Raw genomic sequence first — 14,725 nt, 5'->3', positions numbered from 1 at the left:
AAGATCATGTACCGGTATTTACATAAATACAGAATGATATTATTATGAGGTTAATAGGAGGAGTCAGTGCCAATACCAGAAGACAATAAAGTACTGTAGTATTGGATGCTACATTGTGAAGGTTGATGGGAAGGCATATTGCTGAAGTTGTATTGAGCACTTATCCAGTGATGAGAACTGATTGAATGTAATTAGGATATAGCCATATGAGTAGATATAAACCAGTGACTGAAATTAAAAGCACTCCCAGCAAATATAGAATATACAATATATAAATGATGGACCACACGACATGCATATTATAATTTTAACATTAACAAGTTAAAACATACCTGCTTTGTTGTCATAGCTACCATCTTCATTCGCTTTTTGTGTTAAACTACCATAATCTATAGAATATACAGTGCACAACATTTATTAATATCTGTATGTTCTTTTGAACATTGCTTCACAACGAGGAATCTCAATTAAATTCCAAAACAAATTTATTTATTTCATTGAAGTTTTATCGTTTTTTATAATTTTATTGGCAACCTCGTTAACATATCTGAATCATTTGCATGGTACCTGTTAAGTATTGGAAATATAATTTTGGTCTACATATAAGCATTCAAAAAATGTTCTCAAACAAGAAGGAAATAATTAAAAGTGTTTAGGTCATCAATTACTAAAAGTAAATACAAGATCTATTAGAAACACACTCTTAGTACAGAGAAAATAAAAACAAAAAGTAGTTTTGATTTTAAGAGCACACCAAATTCACCTAGAGATTTGTTAAACTTTTAAGAACTTACACTTCTAGTAAAGAAAATACCATTATAACTATTCTTTCTGAAGAAAAGTATGAATCCTAATTAACTTATGTTCTTAGAGACACATGTGTTTGACTAATTGAAATAGTGTGTAATGACATATACCTGGTTCATTCTCGGCTTCTGTTGTCAGGATTGTTAAAGCATTGAAAAAAATATTTATTGCATTTAATAAATGTCAATATAATAGGCTTATATCATAAATACAATGTGCACCATGCTCACCAAATTGCATCATGGGACAATAAAGACATCATGTGTCCCATTAATAGCACTCACATGTTTCATTGATGACATACACATGTCCCACTGATGACATATCCACATGTCCCACTGATGCATATCCACATGTCTCATCGATGACATCCACATGTCTCATCAATGAGATACACATGTCCCACTGATGACATATCCACATGTCCCACTGATGCATATCCACATGTCTCATCAATGACATCCACATGTCCCACTGATGCATATCCACATGTCTCATCGATGACATCCACATGTCCCACTGATGACATATCCACATGTCTCATCGATGACATCCACATGTCTCATCAATGACATCCACATGTCTCATCAATGACATCCACATGTCTCATCGATGACATCCACATGTCTCATCGATGACATACACATGTCTCATCGATGACATACACATGTCTCGCAATGACATCTACATGTCTCATCGATGACATCCACATGTCTCATCGACGACATACACATGTCTCATCAATGACATCCACATGTCTCATCGATGACATACACATATCTCATCGACGACATACACATGTCTCGCAATGACATCCACATTCATACATGACATATTAATAATAATTATTTACCAGCAAGAGGGGCAGCAGCAGCCTGCATGGATTCATCACTTTCTGCTTCATCACCAAGCTTCAGGAAGACTTCTTCCAGTGTTGTCATAGCAATACCATAACTATTAATACCCATGGAATGAGAAACAGACAAACCTGTTTCTTCATTCACTGTATCCAAGGCAGTGAACAATTCTAAAAAATGAGACATAAACACAGTCAAGTTATTGAAATATTGATTTTGAGAGCTAATTGTAATCAAAACCTAAAGTAAATGCATTAACTGATACAAACAATAACTTCAAATAATATACAATTAAAATTTTACTAATCAATTTTTGTTGTAACATGTATGCATTCACAATTACGTATCTGTTTTGGAAGTATTCATTACTTTATAGTTCGGTAGATTTGGATGCAGTTACTTACTAGCAAATAGACCCACATCATGCAATGGTAACGTATAAGTAAGCTCCATTCCATATAATCTACCAAGCTCAGCATTAGGTATGTATGACTGTACATAAGCTGTCACTTTCTCAGGATCACAGTCTTCTCCAATGTACATTCTGTAATGATTCAAGCAGGAGGTTGAGGGGTACTCAATTTAATGTACTTAATTGAAGGTTCAATCCCCTACATATTTTCATCTAATCTAGATGGTAACACTACCGGTAATTATTAAACAAAGTCATTCTAGTACTGCATGTTTTCAACCTCGCCTAAGGAGTCATACTCAAAATGGACAGTGCACTACATGTTTTCATATCACCTAGGGAGTCATACTTAACAAGGTCAAACTTGCCCCACAAAACTTCACCTCACCTGGAGAAGAGAGGGGGGTTCATACTCAAAATGGTTAACCTAGCACTGCATGTTTTTATTTCACCTAGGGAGTCATACTGAATAAGTTAATCCAGCACTACATATTTTCTTCTCACCTTGGAAGTCATACTCAATATGGTAAATCTAGCACTATATATTTTCATCTCACCTAGGGAGTCATACTCAATATGGTCAATCTAATACTGCATATTTTCATCTCAACTAGGAAGTCATGTACAATAAGGTCAATCTAGCACATTTTATCTGATCTAGTGATTCATTCTCAATATATATAGGGTCAACCTATAGTACGTCTGCTTTTTTTCATCTCAACTAGTAAGTAATACTCAATAAGTGACTGACAATGACACTAGTTGTGTTAGTATTTTTTCAAAGTGAACTTTTATGAGCTAAATATATCATACAAATTAGAGCCAGTTTATTCTTTGTGTTGAATAAGATCAGTCAAGGCATGTCAGCATTTGTTACATACAACAAAATGGCCACCAGTCAGCCATTTTGAAGATATGCGTCAAGTTCAATGTGAGTCACTAATTTTTAATAAATATGTCAATTAACAAGCAATTAAGATCTGGTTTTGGAATACTAGAAATGCTTGATTTTGATGCATTTTTAACATTAAAATGGTCGCCATACATGTAACATGAATCTAAGTGCATATGTGTGACATGTTTGATACACATGTAAAGTTTGAATGTGATTTGTCAAGTCATGTCAAAGATATGGTCATAGAACTACATGTTCATGCACGACCTGAAGCAAAAATGCTTGAATTTGATGAATTTTTAGTTTGACCATCTTAAAGGGAAAGTCAAGGCTAACAACATAATACTCCCAGATAAAAGAACTTGGCAAATGTAAGAACATGCAGTTAACAGTTTTTTTATATCACTTTTCATTCTATAGATATTCAACTTTTTATCAATTTACGTAGTCTGTCATCTTGAATCTTCAGCAAAGGATTATGGGTAAAATATGACATCGTAGAATCTTTTGTCAGAAATTGAGAAATCATTTCATCTATAACTTCAAAAGTTGAACTTCAAATTGACTGAAAGTATATATGGTAGCATATATGTAATGGTGCCAAAAATAGTTGTCATGGAAACAGAACTGAAAATATTTATTTTTATGTTTTTCTACCAAATGCTTAAATTTCCTTATTTTCTATACAATTTACATATGTGAGTATGTTATATAGGTGATATATTACCTGTTGACCACTAAAAGGGAACAATAAAGTGTCATTCTATATTTCACAACCAAAATAACATTTTTTTTTTTTTTTACGTTTTTGGCAATATTGTCACTTTATTTGTATTTATAACATTTTACTTTCCATTACTATAATCATATACATGAGTAATATGCACAACAAAAAATTGAACTAATTCGCATCAGTATTTCTCATGTTATAGATGAAATAATTTTCTCAATTTCTGACAACAGATTCTATGATGTCATAGTTTACCCATAATCCTTTGCTTGAGAATCAAGATGGCTGACTACATAATACTGATGAAAAGTTGAATATCTAGAGAATGAAAAGTGATATAAAAACTGTATATTGCATTCTCCTACAATTGTAGAGCTTTTTCTTGGGGGGGGGTCATAATGTTGTTTGGCTTGATGTTTCCTTTAATTGAATTGTATCATGAAACCACTAAATGTGCTTAGTGAATGAAATGATGTGTGTGTGAAGTTTGAATGGTATTAGCCCATGCATACAGGTATGCATAAATGGATTTACAGAGATGAAATTACAAGATCATGTCCAAGAGGAACTATATTTTTTTCTGGTCTATAGGGAGTCATACTCACTAAGGTCAATCTAGTTCAATACATTATCCTCTCACCTAGGGGGTCACATAAATAACAAGATTAATTGTGTCTATTAGCTTATCTTACCCAAGATGATATCCGATACCAAATTTACTTTTCAAGAATAATGATGTACCATAGCATCTAAGTTTTCCTTTTGAGATGATGGCCTTACGATCTGAATAGATAGAATAATAATAGATAAACAGAATAGATAAATTAAACAAATAGATATTTATCAATGGTTTATATATATTATGTTTACACCACAATAACAATTCATATTTCATGTCAGAGGTGGAGTGGCTTTATGTATATATATATGTGAATATTATTTGGTTATATCAACTTCAGTTTCAATAGTTACTCATTGTTCTGTTACAAGTGAAATGCTGAAGAAAAGTATTCAATATGCAAATGAAGATCATTAATATACAAATATATTGGTATCAATAACTAAAATCATCTTGCACGGACAGACGTTTATTTTTTGCCATATGAAGAATAAAACTGAAAGCAAAACCACCTTTTCACACAAATATTTATAATGCCTCAAAAATAATAATGATAATTTTTTTTTTACCAGCCAGAATATCAGCTTCATCCATAAAATGTGTTGTAAGAACAATCACTCTGCCTTCTCTGTTATTTTTTAATAAACTCCATAAATGACGTCTTGAATAAGGATCCATTCCACTGGATGGTTCATCTAAAAATAAAATCTAAAAAAAGAAACTAATGAACAATGACATATTTGGTTTATATTAAAAATGAAAAAAGCTCAGTCTTATACTCTGAGATGTTGAAAACAAGTTAGCATAATAATTTCAGTGCACTTAAATTCCATAAAAATAAAATACTCTGGCCTCTAGACACCTTCTCTATTTATTATATATCTAGAATGCATACCAAAAATATTTACTGTTTTGCAAAAAGCGATGTCTGAACTTCTTCCAAAATGTATTCGCACTCATTTAAATTTTCCCTTATATGGGGTAAACTACTTCACCAACATTGACATACTCAAGATTATCGACTTCACATTTGAACACTTTTCATTGTTGACATTGGATGCAAAAACACTATTATAGCGCATGACGAAAATACGATCTTATTACCAATCAGGAATATTCTCACAACGCAAAATGTTGTTCATTATCATTTCGGGTTGTTCTCTCTTATTCATTAAATTAATTTTGAAAGAAGTTTTAAAATACAAAATATTATTTAAAGGTTGAACTGGTAGGATTTAGTAAAATTCGGTGATTAAAAAAACCATTAGATGACATACATGCTGCTTCATTTGTTTTCAGAAAAAGCATTTCCATCAAAACACAATGTGATGATGCTTCATGGCCAAAAAAAAGCTTAGAAGTATTCTAGGTATTTGAGGTACATGAAGCAAAATTATGGAATATTTAAAATTAGTATTTTACACAAAAAGCCTATTGACTATAAATATAGGTCTACAATATGTGATCCACATTATACCAACAAAAACATAGTGTAACTATTACAACTTTGTCCATTGAGAATCTAGATATAACAAATGAATATGGTCTTGTACAATGCCTTCATTACAGCATTGGTTGCACATGGCTATCCAAAATAGTGTGTTATAGTCATATGTTTTGTTCTAAGTTTTTACTATAGCACTGCCGATCGCTATCGGCAAGTGTTCCAAATATTAGTTATGCATATTAATGAGATACACTTATTTGTACCATCAGTTCAACGGTTTCTGATTTCATTAATTAAAGCCTAAATATGAACTGAATGATTGGTCCAAGAAAAAAAATCTTAAGTGGACAAAATAACTAAAAACAACAAATTCTGTGATTTTTTGACAAGCCAAAGAATTATGAAAATCTGCAAAATAATGGGTTGTCAAATTGTCAAACCCTCATGGCATACAGCCAAGAATTGATATGACAGGGTTATATCATATCCTGCTGCACATGTAGTACACCATGTACTTGGAATAGAATGGAAATTCAAGGCATACAACTTGGTCTACATGCATGCCTCTGAAACATGTACTTACCTTGGGATCACCAATCAATGCCATTCCAACACATAGTTTTCTCTTCTGACCACCACTCAAGCTCTTAGCATGTTTATCACTACATTTGCTTAAGTCACAATCCTTAAGAATCTTTTCCACCTAAGAAGAATATTATACACTATTTAAATCATAAATCTAATATCATATTGCATTCTACTGCTTCATTCCATACAACAGACATGCATACATACATGTGATCAATTGAACCATTCATAATGCCAACATATTTGTCACTACCGCTTTATTGAATATATTACAGTAACTGTAAATGCATTTTAATTATTCACTGGTTTTAATTTCGATATTTTCACTGATAAGTAAAATCTGCTAAATTAAATCTATGTGAACATGTAGAATAACAATAAAACGCATGAACTTTTAAAACACAGTGAATCAGACTCAGTTCAAATCCTACCTTAGGCTGAACATCAAAGGGTCGACCCCTACCCTGGGTGAGTGTGCCACAGACTCAATGGGAAAGCGTATTTCACTGGCCAAGATTCATTCACTAACAAATGCGAATTTGGGGGAACCTTGGTTAAGGTCCGCAGGTGCTTGTGTTCTAACGAGCCTGGTTGACGCCAGGATAGCGCATTAAAATTGCCATTTGACAGAGAGATGGCCACATAGCCCTGTCATGTAGTCCCAAACATAAATATGACTTCTGTGGCAAAATGCCCTATGTGTCAGCACTAGTAATTGCAATTTGCACATACAAAAAAAGTCAGGAGAGACAACAGTGACACTCAATGTCCAGAATTGTCGCCTGGCACAAAAAATAAATAAAAACACAGTAAAAATATGCTCAAAACATCAAAAAAGTGAAATTAAATGTCAGTGAAAATAAATGGTATTACAGTATACACTTGCATGAACTTCCAGAAGGTTTACATGACCTCAATGTCACAGGTCATGCACAAACTTGTTAGATGTTAGCAATATGTGCATGAACTTGAATAACATTATTTTCAATAACACCTTTAAGTTATCGTCATCAGAAGACTAAGGAGTTATATTCTTTCAAATTTGCAGGGAAATTAATATTAATTGTATGTAATTAGTATACACGGATTTTGACTATAAATTACATATTAATTTCTGGGAGTGTCAAAAATTATTAAGACAATGAAGTAATTAACATACATAAATTTAATTAGTATGCATGACAAAAACTAATCAGGTTTTCAGAGTATCAAAGAGCACCAAGTATGTGCCAAGTTTGATTGAAATCTGCAGAAAATGAATAATTAGTATGCATATATTGAAATTTGATAAAAGTGAGAATCATTCTAGCTTTGACATTAATAACAGAAAGGCATAATATAAATATGTACGTGTTTACTACCAACCTCTTGTTCTATTTTCTCTGGTGGAATACCTTTGAGACCAGCAAAAACTCTCAAATGTTCACTGGCAGTGAGTGCATCTAATATAACATTTTGTTGTGGACAAATACCAGTTATTGACCTTATGTGGGTCATGTCATTAGCATTTGTGACATCAAGTCCATAGATAGATGCACCTCCAGATGTTGGTGGTACCATGCCATTCAATGCATTGATCAGTGTAGTTTTACCAGCTCCATTGTGTCCTAATAGACATGTGATCTCCCCTTCATAGATATCAAGTGATATACCTATTGAGAACAACACGTTCAAATACTATTAGCTTCAATCACTAAAAATGCATCTGCAAGTCAAAAAGCATCTAACCATTTCGTTGAACATAGCCATTCTCATTTGTTATAGTTTCTAAAATGTACATTATGTAATTGTTACTAACGGGGAAATGTACACGGAATTGTTACCAAACTAATTTTTCATGGAAATGTAATATTTTAATTTTTATCTTCAAGTACCAGTAATATTTCTTTACTGTATCTTTATGATAAGTATAGTTTTAGTTTTTTAGAATAGTTTGTTATACCTTTATTACATTTGTATTCACCTAAATTGAATTTCTTTCAATATGGTTGTAATAAAGAATTATCTTATCTAATCTAAGTTCAAAAATTATGATAGGTTGATAGTACGCACTAATTTCTTCAAAAGATTGTTTTCCTTCAAAATTGTCACTAACTTTTGGTTGTGAGGGTGCATGATTGGCCATTTTCATTATTCTGTCAAAAGTTTGACTAAATGTATGGTTAAATTAATTATTTATGCAGTTATCAGATTGGAGTATTTTATTTTTTTCTAAACTCAATGAATGAATTTCCATGTTAAAATAATATGTGGCTATTACGATACCTTAAAGAATGCACAAGGACAGTTTAGCGAGAGTATTGACTGACGCACATGGAGGTTGATGTGATGGGGTTTGTACTGTCCGAGTGCATACTTTGAAATATTCTTGTAATAAACTTATTATTATACATCTTTTCCTTCCAAGGATACATCATGAGAATGCCGAAATCTAAAAAGTTTAGAAAAGAATCAGCGAACTTCTTTGTGTGGAGTCAGGTCAAACCCTTGTGGCAGGCATGTTTGTTTTTATTATTAGAGGACGCTTACGCGCGTTATCATTCCATATTTTGAAATTCACATTTCCTAATATGGTAGGATGAAAATACCCCGTAAAATACCGCAAAATTACGGCACGCTGTAACTTATGGTGTTGGGGTGACAGATGCATAATGATAGAATTTACAGTAGTATATTGTATTTGGTGTTTAATTGTAGTTAATTTTCAAAAATCCATTGGTGGGTACAAACATTCTAATATACATTATGCACGTTTTACATAGCCAGGCTGAGTGAGAGACAAAAGACAATCAATGTAATTTGCATAGTGACTCAAGCTGTTACATATGAACAAAAAATCTTCAATTAGTGCCATTATGTCCACGTTAGCGTTAATTTTATGGAAGACAGCTTACCACTTTGTCACGAATATATCTTCATTGATCAGATACATGACATGTAGTGAATAAATAGTATGTTTTATAGGTAATACTGATTGTCATGAATTATTAGAAGAATCTTATATAATTTTACATTGTTGCAAACTTTTTGCCTATTTTTGGCATTTTGTCACACAGTTTTCTTTAAAACCATGAAGTATGTTGGGTAAAAACACCTAAAATGCGAGATGCAAATCTATAATCAAGTAGCACTTTTAAAACAATATATTGATAAAATATTCACCCAATTAAATAGGTCGAATTATTTGAGAATGACCTTAATCTCCTAAACAATTATTAACATAAAAAGTACAGAATCGTGATACGTTTATTGACATATTGGATTAAATCTGTTTATTGCAAGTTGTGTACTAGCTGTTTTTATGAGCTGTCATTGTCAAGTTTTGCATGTTTTTATCATGGCCCTATTTCTCTGACAGACACACATAAAAAAAATAATATAATTACCATCAATAGCATGTACGTCTTTTCCCTTGTCACCACTTTTGAAAACTTTCACTAAATTTGAAATTCTAAAGGTAAGAAAACAATTTATTGGACATCAATGTAATTAATGTATTGTTGTGCTATATTTTCAGTGTGATTTAGTTGTTGTTTATTTGAAATTTATTATTATATTGTATGTGTAGTTTATAAAAAGCTTTAATACAGCAATTACCAAAACTGAAATGTCAGATTTCATTAAGGATGTAATAAAGCATTATCTATTATATTCTATTCTATAAAAGATGTTGCTCAAAAAGATAGTGCATGTGCAGGTCAATTAATTTTTTTCTCTGCATGTTTCTAAAGATTTGTCAAAGATTATAATGGTGCACAATACTGCATTTTGTGCAAGATAAACACAATTTTAAATTAATCACATAATACAATTTAATGAATAGGGAATTTCCAACAAGTGACTCATGATATCAGATTCACTAAACTGTAATAATTTTCAACTGTTCTGAGCCTTTTAAATCTGATATCATGGGTCATGAAGTTTTGATATTCTATTAATCACATGTATTCAATTCGCAATTATTTCCTCATTAGAAAGTAACATCACTTTGGTTATTTGTGTGTGAGCTTTAATCTTATTAAGCCTGCCAATCTCATTTACATAGTAGAATACTTAAATTAACAGTTGTACATTTATTGCCTGTACCTGTAATAATTCATTTATTGAGTGGTCAATATATTTATGGTTATAGCAACACATTGGTAACCTTCTGCACACTTTTGCGGTAATTCTATCAGTGGTATCGAACATTTCATGGCAGATCGGCAAAGTGTACAGTTAAAGAAACAAATCCTGTGCTTAGCGAGGATGATGTTGGAAGAATTAAAAATTGCAATGTCCACAAATTCTGCATTAAAGTGCAAAACGAGCCATGTTTTGGTCTCCTAGGAAATTGACAGTTAATGATGTCATAAACTCAAATTGCAAGCAAGAACCAATGAAATTGCTGATATTGGTGATATCGAAAATATCGCATGGCTTCATAACATGTTTTTGCATGATACATGTGCACATCATTCAACAAACCTGTTGAAATCAGAATTTGTTTATTACCTTATTCCTACTTTGGATTGTAAGCCGGCAGAAACAGGCTCAATTTCTGCATGGATACTATTGACAGAAGCTGTCAAGAAGCTGGTACATTCAGTGTCAACTCGAGTTTCTCTTCTTTTCCAGTATGATGGCATAAAACAAAAGAAGATTGGTTTTCTTTGCCCATACTCTCCTGATACACAAAGAAACAAACTAATTAAATTCTCGATATATATTCAAATCATACAGGTAGAAATATTACAATCAGATACTGAAACACATATTGAAGTGTAAAACTATATGCAACACAAATGTAGGTGTTGTTAATAAGAAGTGCATTTCATCATAGCCGTCTGATATGTTTCTAATATACATAAGAAGTGCATTTCATCATAGCCGTCTGATATGTTTCTAATATACATAAGAAATGCATTTCATCATAGCCGTCTGATATGTTTCTAATATACATAAGAAGTGCATTTCATCATAGCCGTCTGATATGTTTCTAATATACATAAGAAGTGCATTTCATCATAGCCGTCTGATATGTTTCTAATATACATAAGAAGTGCATTTCATCATAGCCGTCTGATATGTTTCTAAGATACATAAGAAGTGCATTTCATCATAGCCGTCTGATATGTTTCTAATATACATAAGAAGTGCATTTCATCATAGCCGTCTGATATGTTTCTAATATACATAAGAAGTGCATTTCATCATAGCTGTCTGATATGTTTCTAATATACGAATACACTTGTAAAGATTATTCAAATGTTTCTGTGACACATGAAATTGAAGATGAAAAAATGAAAAAAAAATGAAAATCACTAAAATTAATCAGTTCCCCTTCAATTAACCTTAATTTCCAGAATATACAATTTGCATGTTTCAATGTCACATGATTTGTGTCCGAGCAAGTCATCAAATCCGCCATATTGTCTATGCTAGTTTAAAGCTAATTATTGCATATAATACTACTATCTATCTTATCACAACCTCATTTTTGTATTTGAGATGCAGTCGAATCCTTGCTGGATTGACATTGTCAAAGAACTAATAATAAGACTGACCTGGTATGACATTGTCAAAATAAACAGCAAGTACTAGATACAATACTATATCCACTGATAATATTATCAATGCATATGCAAATGATAGCTCTCCTTCTCGGGCACTCCAAATATTATCAAACTGGACACCATTATCAACACTCTCCAGTTTAGTAACCTAGGAAACAAACAGCATTTTATATAAGTGTACCAATAGTAGTCTGGCGGACAAGCCCATTCAAAATAATTCAATAACAGAGTCAGTTATGAATGATGTAACAGTATATTATGTCATTAGTGGATGGTGGTTGACATGAGGCAACATGTTTGGTATGGTCTCGTACAACATACACATCTCGTACAACATACACATCTCGTACAACATACACATCTCGTACAACATACACATTCAAAAAGATTGTACGACAACCACCATCATTTAATTATTTAAGACCTTTGAACACTATCAACATTTTAGCATGAACGATAAAATGCCTGACTAAAATGCACAGAGGAAATGTTTTTCCAATGATTATAATAATATACATGTCAATAGTGAATTAAATTTTTTATTTCGTGTCCCAAGAACTACATGAACATCTCAAACGTGATGATGCTCATTTTTTACCTACCAGTGATTCATGAGCATCAACATGTCATTGATAAATAAATCATAACAAAAGCAACTACCTAATGACTGTGACTTGATATTTCAAGATTTGTCAATGAATCAGTTTGTGAAATCAAATTAAGTTAATTTTGTGGTAAAGGCCATGTAATATAACGCAACCTAAAGTTCAACATCAAAGAGTAAGAAACCAGAAGATAATTTCTACTTTACATTTCATTTTCTTGATGTCAGGTTTGGTTTAATTAAGGCCTATGCATGTTTTTAATCAGAAATATACATGATATATGTGTAGATTGCATTTTAAGTATTAACATCCCGACTAATTACCCTATCCAAAGGTGTTAAAAAACTCCATCATCATGTAACAATTACCAACGAGAGTAGACAAGACTTGCATATGTGGAATATACTTCTCTCAGACTGGAATGGAATTTCCATGTTTCTTGACACCAACACAACTTCAACGTCAATGCTTGAGCTTTTCACGGATGCCAGTGGTATTGGTTTTGGCGGCTATTTTCAGGGCCACTGGTTCCAAGACCGATGGACTGATAAACTTTTGCTGGAAAATGATCCATCCCTCTCAATCGCATTCCAAGAACTTTACCCCATTGTGGTAGCATGTATATTGTGGGGAAAACATTGGGCTCGTAAACGCATACTCTTCCATTGTGACAACATGGCAACCGTGCTTATAATAAACAAAGGAAGATCAAAATCGCCAGCAATAATGAAATTAATGCGCCGTCTGGTCATTGTAGCAGCAGCTAACAACTTCATGTTTCAAGCCACTCACATACCAGGTGTGCGTAACATAATTGCCGATTCATTGTCTCGATTTCAGATGCAGCGTTTCAGAGAGGCAGCCCCCTTGTCACAAGTAAATCCTTGCCGGATACCCTCAGAGGTGATGTTTACTTAACTCGCGCAGTCCTTCAATTTCAACATGCAGCACTGAGTACACGGACATGTCAGTCTTATTCAACAGGAGTTCGAGCATGGCTACGTTTTGCAGCAATGTATAACATCCAAGGTAGTGCTACGACTTATCCAACAATTACTGAGGACATCTTAATTTACTTTGCAGTACATTGTGCATCACAGTTGCATTTAAAACACTCTACTATAAAAGTATATCTTTCAGCCATTCGAAACCATTATGTATTGGGAGGCCAGAACACACCCTGTTTTATTGGAGATAGACAAAGCAGACCAAGGCTGCAACATGTGCTTAAAGGAATCCTACGTATTCAAGGCTCTGCAACTCGCCCGCGCTTGCCAATTACAGCAGAAATTTTAAAGAAACTGTGCTCACTTCTACAAGTTGGAGTTTTCGGACCATATATTGACTTACTTCTGCATTCTGCCTTCCTCAATTCTACTATCTTCCTTAATTTGGGGCCACTTGTGGTATGGTCTTCGAATACGGTTTCACTGCGATAACATATCAGTTGTCCAAATATGGAAAAAAGGCTCCTCATCATGTCCACGGATCATGCAACTTGTCCGACTGCTGTTCTTCACTGCAGCATCTAATAACTTTCACGTCATGATCTCACATATCTCAGGGTTTAATAACGATATCGCTGACTCTCTCTCTCGCCAACAGATATTGCGGTTTCAACGACTGGCACCTCAGGCAGACAGGGTCCCAACCAAAACTCTGGACCTGTGCACCCTCTTAACGGCTCCGATGTGCGACGTAGTCCCGTCAACCTCACACAACAAGCCTGCCACTACATCAACCTGAGCATTGCACCAGGTACACGACGGACATATCATGCGGGACAAACTCGCTATCTTCTCTTCTGTCGCATGTATGGAATGAATCCTTATCCACTAACGCAACGCTCAACGATTCTGTTTATGACACATCTCGCAACATCGTCACTTACCTATGGCACGCTAAAAGTTTACCTCGCAGCTATCATCCGTGCACACATCGAAGCTGGCTTCACCTCATCAATACGCGACGACCTCCTGCTTCACTTCACTATGCAAGGCATTAAAAGACATCACGGCGTGCCAAATCGTGTAAAACTCCCAATCACCATTGCACTAATGCGAATGCTTAAGAACACCGTCGCAAACCATCCCACTATTTGCGACCATGACAAAGCTATGTTGTGGTCTGCCTTTACACTGGCGTTCTTCGGCTTCTTGAGAGTCAGCGAATTTGTCGCACCCACGTCAATGACCTTCGATCCACAACGC

At 33.7% G+C, this 14,725-nt stretch overlaps 1 protein-coding gene across 6 annotated transcripts in view; it reads right to left on the bottom strand.

The window, feature by feature from the left end:
- Nucleotides 1-14,725, bottom strand: part of LOC102808640 (cholesterol transporter ABCA5-like) — a 52,885-nt gene that overhangs the window by 21,882 nt on the left and 16,278 nt on the right. For 3 of the 6 annotated variants that reach the window (XM_085502099.1, XM_085502101.1, XM_085502103.1), the window contains exons 7-17: nt 11,902-12,058; nt 10,850-11,021; nt 9,742-9,806; nt 7,721-8,007; nt 6,351-6,470; nt 4,890-5,028; nt 4,394-4,484; nt 2,069-2,208; nt 1,661-1,834; nt 918-935; nt 333-389 (exon numbers count right to left, since the gene is read on the bottom strand). In XM_085502099.1, coding sequence (XP_085358225.1) covers nt 333-389; nt 918-935; nt 1,661-1,834; nt 2,069-2,208; nt 4,394-4,484; nt 4,890-5,028; nt 6,351-6,470; nt 7,721-8,007; nt 9,742-9,806; nt 10,850-11,021; nt 11,902-12,058 — 1,420 coding nt within the window. The remainder of the gene's footprint in view (nt 1-332; nt 390-917; nt 936-1,660; nt 1,835-2,068; nt 2,209-4,393; nt 4,485-4,889; nt 5,029-6,350; nt 6,471-7,720; nt 8,008-9,741; nt 9,807-10,849; nt 11,022-11,901; nt 12,059-14,725) is intronic. The other 3 variants (XM_085502100.1, XM_085502102.1, XM_085502104.1) reach the window with 1 other exon arrangement.

This window comes from Saccoglossus kowalevskii, chromosome 8 (assembly GCF_978046115.1).
Source record: "Saccoglossus kowalevskii chromosome 8, keSacKowa6.1, whole genome shotgun sequence".
NCBI classification, from domain to species: domain Eukaryota; kingdom Metazoa; phylum Hemichordata; class Enteropneusta; family Harrimaniidae; genus Saccoglossus; species Saccoglossus kowalevskii.
Note: the sequence above shows the minus strand (reverse complement) of the source record. Positions and strands in the feature narration are given on the sequence as shown.